Source organism: Thalassophryne amazonica, chromosome 16, assembly GCF_902500255.1.
Source record: "Thalassophryne amazonica chromosome 16, fThaAma1.1, whole genome shotgun sequence".
In the NCBI taxonomy this organism is placed as follows: domain Eukaryota; kingdom Metazoa; phylum Chordata; class Actinopteri; order Batrachoidiformes; family Batrachoididae; genus Thalassophryne; species Thalassophryne amazonica.
Genome location: NC_047118.1, coordinates 66,197,261 through 66,205,749, shown reverse-complemented (window position 1 = coordinate 66,205,749; position 8,489 = coordinate 66,197,261). Strand labels below are relative to the sequence as shown.

General features: G+C 40.3%; 1 protein-coding gene across 2 annotated transcripts in view; it reads left to right on the top strand.

Moving 5' to 3' along the window:
- The first annotated feature begins 3,596 nt into the window (after positions 1-3,596).
- Positions 3,597-8,489, top strand: part of LOC117527417 (phosphoribosyl pyrophosphate synthase-associated protein 2) — a 44,260-nt gene continuing 39,367 nt past the window's right edge. For both annotated transcript variants that reach the window (XM_034189746.1, XM_034189745.1), the window contains exons 1-2: positions 3,597-3,685; positions 5,504-5,664. In XM_034189746.1, the coding sequence (XP_034045637.1) occupies positions 5,582-5,664 (83 nt within the window). In that variant the 5' untranslated portion in view covers positions 3,597-3,685; positions 5,504-5,581. The remainder of the gene's footprint in view (positions 3,686-5,503; positions 5,665-8,489) is intronic.

Below are 8,489 nucleotides of genomic sequence, written 5' to 3'. Positions count from 1 at the left end.
AGTAAAAAAATGCACATCTAACTTCCTAGACCCACTGTGACATTTTCAGGTTATTTGATTTAAATGACAAGCTTTCAATTTATAATGAAAAAAAGCATGAAAACTACACATTTCAGTATCTGGAAACAACACAATTTAAAATGTTTACATGATAAATTGTTAAAATAATAACAATTTCTAAATACCATATTTTACATAAGCAACAGCATCAGTTGTCTCGCACTCACCTGACAGCGCCATATTTACATCTGCATATCTATGCTGTCAGGGTGCAGAATAATACATCAAATGTGAGACGGTCGAATATTTTGCCACCATCAATGTGATATTTTATGGTCTGAAATCTCACACGATTAACCAATTAGATTTGCGGAACAAATGTAATTGGATTAGAATGAGTAACATGGGGCAAAAAGAAATGAGATTGTGATCTTCACAGAAGTTAAGCATATGCTTGGAAAATAAAGAACTGTCTGGATCCTTCAGGTTTGCATTCCAGTTAGCTGTCAATACCACAGCAGTTGAGTCAAGTTCCTCAATTAATGCACTTAATAATGATTTTTTTTAGTATCAATTTCAACTTGTATAACAACACACCGATTTAAGTTGAGGTCCAAAGACTTACTTAATTTAACACCAAAAACTCCCTAATTCATATACCACATGTACAGCTAAACTTAAATTTGTTGTCTGTTTCACACATTTTTTTCTCTTACTGCACTTTTCTTTTTTTTTACTGTGAATTACTCAGTGTTTATACATGCCTGTACAGAAAGAGTGCAACTCAACCCGAAGTCAAATTCCTTGTATTCGTGGATACTTGGTGAATAAAAACTATTCTGTTTTTGATTAATGTATCTGTCCAGTTGCTGCTGCCAAAGAGGTTATGCAAGTTCTGCTTGCTGTACCATGTTTCCTGGATACAAATGATGTCATTGCTGTCCATCGCGTACACCAGATCCTGTCTGAGTTTGATGGGGTCTCCAAGGGCACAATTTAGAACTAGAAATTGGGGGGGACAAAGTGCGAGGCCTGCAGGGCCGAAGCTCATGGGGGGGTCTGGGGACCTATGGGCCCCCAGAAGCCAAGTTTCTAGATAAGCTCAGATGCATTCTGAGCATCCAGAACAGTAATTTTAATGTTTTGAGAAGACCATAAAGTGGACACCATTTGACTTATGCAATTTGAAACTGGATATAAGTACTTTATTCTGAGAATAGCCAACATTGATTTATTAACATCCTGGTGTAAATAAGGTATCACCACATGTGTAGAACTCAAAAAGAATGATAGGTTGAGTTTTCATTTAAAAAAACAAATGCAATGTGGTAAAATGTATTCATAAATATGAAAGAACAGGCTCTTAATAATTATTAACTATCGCATACTGTATTTTTTGCTCAAGATTTATTTTTTGCATAAGTTTGAAAAACAACAGATAATAAATTTAGCATAAATTTCTTATCATGAATTTAATTTTCGAAGTGGCACTAATGACAACACTCATACTGAACATAATTTCACTTGCATAGACTGATTTGGAGATCAAGCAATAATTGCAGATGGGCTTTCTGAGGTCCCAGATAGCTTTTCTGATTTTCTTTTCTAATTTTCAGAATTTAATAAATTAGCATATGGTCCATTGATATTTATGTGTAGACACTAGTCCCTAGAGGCAGCTATTTTTGGTTTCAAAAATGCAGTCCCAGAAAATTCCAAATGCGACAAACAAGAAACAGGTGTTGTAAACAAGTCAGTGCTGCTAAAAATACAAACTTGCAGAAACAAAGATACTATTCTGACATGGTTTTGCACATAAGACTGACATGGTTTGCACATAAGACTGGCATAGCATGTTTCAAGTACACACATACGAGGTCTTTTAGAAAACTATCCGACCTTTTTATTTTTTGCAAAAACCATATGGATTTGAATCATGTGTGATTGCATCAGCCAAGCTTGAACCTTCGTGCGCATGCGTGAGTTTTTTCACGCCTGTCGGTTGCGTCATTCGCCTGTGAGCAGGCTTTGCGTGAGCAGTGGTCCACCCTCTCATCGGATTTTTATTGCGAATAAAATGTCTGAACAATTTGGAGCTTTGCTGCATCAAATTTTTCCAGAAACTGTGAGGGACCTTCAGGTGGACACCATTTGGAAAATTCAGATGGCTTTCAGGGACGATTTTATGGGGATTACACAGATTAAGGAGTGCTCCAGCCGGTTTAAATACCGCCCACAGCGACTGAGAGCGCGGCGCACTCCGAGCGCCGATCGACAGGCTGAAACCCCGCTGAAACAACCAGATCATTTCCAAAGTGAAGGCTTTGTTGATCCGGGACATCGTCTGACTTCCACAGAAATGGCAGAAGACGTGGACATCAGCACTTTTTCGGCACATTCCACTGTTACAAGAGTTTTGTCGTGGAAAGAGAAGCGGAGGGATGCGCCACGGAGCCGCTCATGGCGCGGGACAAAAGCACCTCTGTGTTGGTCTCACAGGACGGCTTTCAGATGGCTTTCGGTGGCTTTTCAGTCGTGTGACTATCCGAGAAATTGTGGATGAGCTGGATATGCCAGAACATGTCCTGTGAGGCTTCATCACGGCGTTGCTTTGTGCCATGCGGCTCCGTCCCGACGCGCGAATTCCTCCGCTCCTCTTTCCATGACAAAAACTCCTGTAACAGTGGAATGTGCCGTTCATTTCCAAACTCAACGCTGTGTTGATCCGGGACATCGTCTGACTACCACAGACATTGCAGAAGACGTGGACATCAGCACTTTTTCGGCACATTGAGACAGACTTGCGGAGAAATTCGCAATAAAAATCCACGAGAGGGGTGGAGCACTGCTCACACAAAGCCTGCTCACAGGCGAATGACGCAACGGACAGGCGTGAAAAAACTCACGCATGCGCACGAAGGTTCAAGCTTGGCTGATGCAATCACACGTGATTCAAATCCATATGGTTTTTGCAAAAAATAAAAAGGTCGGATAGTTTTCTAACAGACCTCGTATATGTCAGAAGGTGGGGGGACATATCATATTCTGTGCCCCCTGGTTGAAAAGGTGGGGGGGACATGTCCCCCCTATCCCCCACCAAATTGCGCCCATCTCTTGCAGTCTTGGGGAGACCTCTGCTGTTGATGTAGTTTACTGACAATTGGAAATGTTATGATCCCCCTGACCACCCTCGGTATCTCTGTCGTCGTGTCTCACAGTTCGGACAAAAACACACTCTGGCCACAGATTGTCAGAACTAAGCGAAGCGACAAATACATAGACTGATTTTTTTTTTTTCGGTATTCAAACCCAGCCGTGAAAAAACATTTACTATTCATATTTAAAGCGTTCATCCTTTGCCATTACAGTTTGTTACTTTTCCATGTTAATTTTTTTAAATTTGTAAAATCCTAAAGTTAATACATGACTCATTCGTACATAACCCTCTGAGATTAATACATTTCTTCTGGAAATCATTTACTCCGACCAAAACAAAGCACAATATTCATAAGCTTGAAAAAAGTGCATGAACGCGCCATGAAACGCCCATTTGCTGGATTTGTGACGTTTCATTGGTCAAGCTGTACGTCCATCAAATCTGAGCGTCGTAGGGGCACTGTAGTGTAGGAGCCGAGAGTAGCTGGAGGCTGCTGGTAATCAGTCTTGTCCACGACCACGCAAACTGGTGAGGATTTGTCCTGGGCAGTGTTTAAGTCAATAGTTTTCTTCTCTTTTACTGGCGCGGTATATATAAAAGTCCTTTCTGAGGCAGGCGAGCAAGAGTTCACACACTAGTGTCCGCGGCAGGTTTATTCTCGCTAGCTAACGGTAGCGCTTTTAGATTAGCTTCCAGCCAAATAGTTATCGTTTAGCCTCCGTTTTGATCCAAGCAGTCTAACGGCACGGAAAAATAAGCAGCATCATTAAAAAATCGTAGTTTAGCAAACAAAAAAAAATTCCTGTTTCTTAACTAATAATTAACGTTTGCTATAGATGGTAATTGTGTCTTGTTCAGCTAGCTTAGCAGCACTTGCGTGTTGCCATATGTCGTGACTGTCGTCTCGGATTTGTTCCGCGCAGTCTGCGAATTGGAAATATTCCAGAAATGTACCTGGGTCATTTCGGAATTATTTTGCAGATTTCCGCAAATGCGCAACGTTTTATGCATTTCATTAAAAAAATCGTAAGCCTAAACTATTTAAGATAAAGTAATTTGCAAAGGCCCTTCAAGAAGTTTCAGCAGAACCAAAAAAAAAAAAAAAAACTTCATACTGATTTGCATACTGCACAGAACGCAGTTGTCTTAGTCTTTCACCTTAGTTTGTTAGTTTTTACTTTTTTTGGTGCAATCTTTTGTCTTTTTTTTATGTCACTGGAAGTTTGTTATGTTTGGGGTTTGACCATGTCAGATATAGGAGAATGCCTCACCACACCATGGAGTCATCCTGGATGGAAATCATCCAGGCAGAGTGGTCCACCACCACCTCTCAAAAGTAATCATACATCTGCCACACCCAGGTTGTCCACTTGCCCTTGTCCAGCTTTTGCATTCCTCAGCACTGAGGCACCTGCATGCTGGGTTATGACCAGAGAAACATGCCACATGGCAAAAATGTTGGCATATGTATCCCTCACAAAGTGCTATTCCTCATCTCAGGCTTCCTATGTAACCTTTTATTTGACACGATGTTGATACTCAAGCGTCCACCAATGAGACCTGCAACAAAAGAGATTCAGACATTGCCTTAGGTCACTATTTAACATCAAAATCTCACAGTGCTGCACCAGGACCTTAAAGACTTGGACCGTTATTCATCTGCAAAGGTATCTGCATTGCCAAACACTTCTGTTCAACAAGCTCATCATGATCATCATCATGCTACTTCCCAGATGTCTCCCTGTCTCAAAGACTGAGGACCCAGAGACATGAATTTGACTTCTAAGACATAACTCGTAACTAAAAAGACATTTGAAAACATCACATTGAACTCTGGGGATTTTAATTATTTTACATTCACTGCATTGAACTGGCAGATTAATCTGTTAACAAAATATGTTGGGCCCGTTGTGATGGATGATTCTTTGTCATGATATTTATCTCAGTATTTTTGGCCCAGCATATTGAACCCAGGTTAATAAAAAGGAAATTTGTCCTGCCATATCCTGTTATGGGTTGAGATGGTACACTTATATTCCTATTTGATATGTATCATGACACTTTGGTGCTGAATGGATTCTGAAGAAATGCGGTTCTGCAAGTACTGCAGTTTGATAATGAGCCATATTGTGTTTATGTGTGCTGTTTCTAACACTAGACTATGGGGAAAAGTTGAATAATATACTTCTGAAGATTATATAGAATAAATTATGTTTACAAGACCAATGCACATCACATTTTTCTGTATTTGCTAGATGGTAGCTTCTAGGAGCATCATAGCTTTCTTGGATTTTTTCTATCAACTTAAGCATTACCAATGTCTTTGTGTGTGCTGTGCCACTGTAGGAAGGTCTCAGTATAGCGTGGGTGCCCAGGGATCCACTGCCCGAGCGTGACGAGAGCAGCAGCCAAGACCCCGGAGACATGAACCACACCAAGGGAGGCCTGGTGATCTTCACTGCCAACTCGCACCCCTCCAGTCGTGAGCTTGGCAAGAGGATTGCTGAGTGAGTGCAAGAAGGATACCAAGCATGACTGGTTATTTTGGAGTAAAAACATGTAAAGTTCCTTGAAAAACAGGTTTTCCTGCTTCTTATTTCAATATTTTGTGTATCATCAAAGCATTCTTTTGGAGTATCAAGGAACTGAAAATTCTGCTTCTTGAAAAAAGCCTACTTTTTATGTGTAGACAAAATTGCTTATGCTGAAATTGCAAAGGCAAAGCTGAGATATAAAGCTAAAATTGAATTTAAATTGAGTGAGTCTGACCTCAGATCTATGTGGAATGGCACTGTCTCTTATTTCACATCTAATAGTTTTTATTTGAGATGTAATGATGATTTTTGTGAGGAAACCAGTAACATCGCTGTCTTTAGCTTTGAGTCCCTACAGTTGTAAACATCTTTAAGCAAACAAAGATCAGTCAGAGCCCTGTTCCAGACAACATTAAGGCACCTTGACACTTGCACAAGTTTGATCCCCGCACACCATGCAATTTGTCATGCCAATGCTTCTCACTTTGTCCCGCTTGACGCCACGCTGTATAAAATAATCATTTTGTAGCCGATGACACATTTGCTCCTAGAACTTGGCTGATGAAACCATTGTCTCATCGCTTCCAGAATCACAGAGAAAGTATCGACAGGTGCAGGTTGTCTCATGCACGTCATGCATTGGTGAATGCATGTGTATATATGTGTATGTTAGTAATGGATTGGTAAAACAGTTGCATTTGCATTCCTTCTTATGAGTTAGATAATGTATCTGTAAAATTATGTTTATTAAAGATGTAATATCTTGTCATCGTCATTCAGATGCCCTGCGCGCATTGACGCACAGTGACATGCAGTGTTTTCGAAAAAGTTGTGCAACATTCACAAATTTAATGCGTGCCAGACGTTTTGAACAATTCAGAATTTTCTTGGCGCACTGGCAAGCAGCCACTCACATTTCACGCACAGTTTGCAACAGTTTATGACGAGTTTACTCATTGGCACGTAAGATTGTGTGCAAGTGAGGGGAACAAATTTGTGTGTCAAGGTACTTTTACTGGCAAGGTGCTTAAGTCTTGTGCTTCACAACAAAGTAGGACTTTTCAAGCAATTTTCACTCTCTGTTCTGGTCCAAACAGTTCCTAAAGTGTGGAAACATGCCACTGTTGTCCCTGTTGCTAAGTGCAATAATGCTAAAACCTTTTATGGTTTCAGACCAGTAGCTCTTGCCTCATTGGTGATGGAAAACCTTTGAGAAAACTGGTTAAGCAGGAGATACTGAAGCAGGTGGGAGATCATTTAGACCCTGGGAGAGGTGGCGATGAGCCAGCACTTTAAATTTTCTAGCTCATCATTTTGAGGTCTCTAAACACATGCTAGGTTACCATTTACTGACTTCCCATCCAGTCTTAGCTATTGGCTGAGAAACTTACTTTCTTATTTTAATTTCAGTTTTGTTGTCTGGATCATTGTTGTTTTTTTTTTTTTGTTTTTTTTTTGTCAGACAGGTCACAGTGTATTCAGGTTAATTGTGTCTTCCAAATGATTCTCTTCTGCTGGTTCAGTGCAGGGCTGTCTCCTTTCACCTTTGTTTTTATTTTATACACTATTGACTGTAGGAGTACTTATGAGAACAGGCATTTTGTGAAATTTGTCGATGGTGCAGTCACTAGCTACTTTTACATGGACACTGTTTCTGACTGATTGAATTCTATCCGATTGGGGGAGATTGTCCTGTTTCATGAACGTGCCATAAAGTGATCCGCTTGCTGTGTGTGTTTACATGCACCGTGATGACGATCCGATTCAGTCAATAGAGCAATCCATAATGCTTTGCGTTGTGCGTCTGCCGTTTGTGACATACGCAAATGAATTGTACCCGGAAGCCGCCCGTATAAACAATGGATTTGTTTTCTGGAGTAATTAAGATTAGTGTTATTCTTTGCGCATTTCTTTTGAAACTGCAGCATCAGAGGAACATGCTTCTTCTTCAGGACGTGTTCAGAAAGAAACGAGCACGGCGGAATGTTTTTACGTGATGTAGCACGGAGCCGGTTTTTGTAAGCTGTAAACACCGACGGATTAAACAGCTGATTTACGAGCCAAATGAAAAAGAAGCCTTGGAGATCAGACGGAGCTTTGAGGAAACGCATCATATTCCTCAAATAACTGACGGGACTCACAGACACATGCAGGTAGGTTATTTCTGAACGTCTGTCATTTTCATTGACCCACATCAATAATGTCACAGCTACTTTTATGACTTCTGCTAACTTTTTTCTGTGGCTTTTAGGTAGAGCCCACTATGAAATCTCACAAAATTATTTTAAACAATGAACTTCAAAATATGACAATAAAGCAGTTTCATGAATAAATGAAACAAACCTTGTGTGTGAGGTCTTTTTACATTTCCTACTTACTTTACTCAACTAAAACAAGTTGTTTGCTTTGAGATTTTGCAACATCAGTTGCAAAATGCCTGGAAAAGCCCAAGATTCCAATGTTTTGTGCCATTCAGACCTTTTTAGAGCTATCAACTGCCAAAGGTACCTTTCAAACTTAAGAGGAAAAAAGTATATCCACTACACCCTGTGCTTTGTTCGCCTGATTTATTCTTAAGAATAATGACTCATTAAGCATCAGAATTTTAAAATACATAACCATTTTCTGTTTTAGGGTGTGAAAAACACCTGAGGGGAAGATGTACGGCTACAAATCATTGGTGACCCTGCAGATCCACTCGACTGGTTGCTGAAAGGCTGCACAAATTCTACACATTGACCCCAGAGGAGAAATCTGTTCATGTGAACCTCAGCTCGCTCTGTGAACAGTAGAAAAAC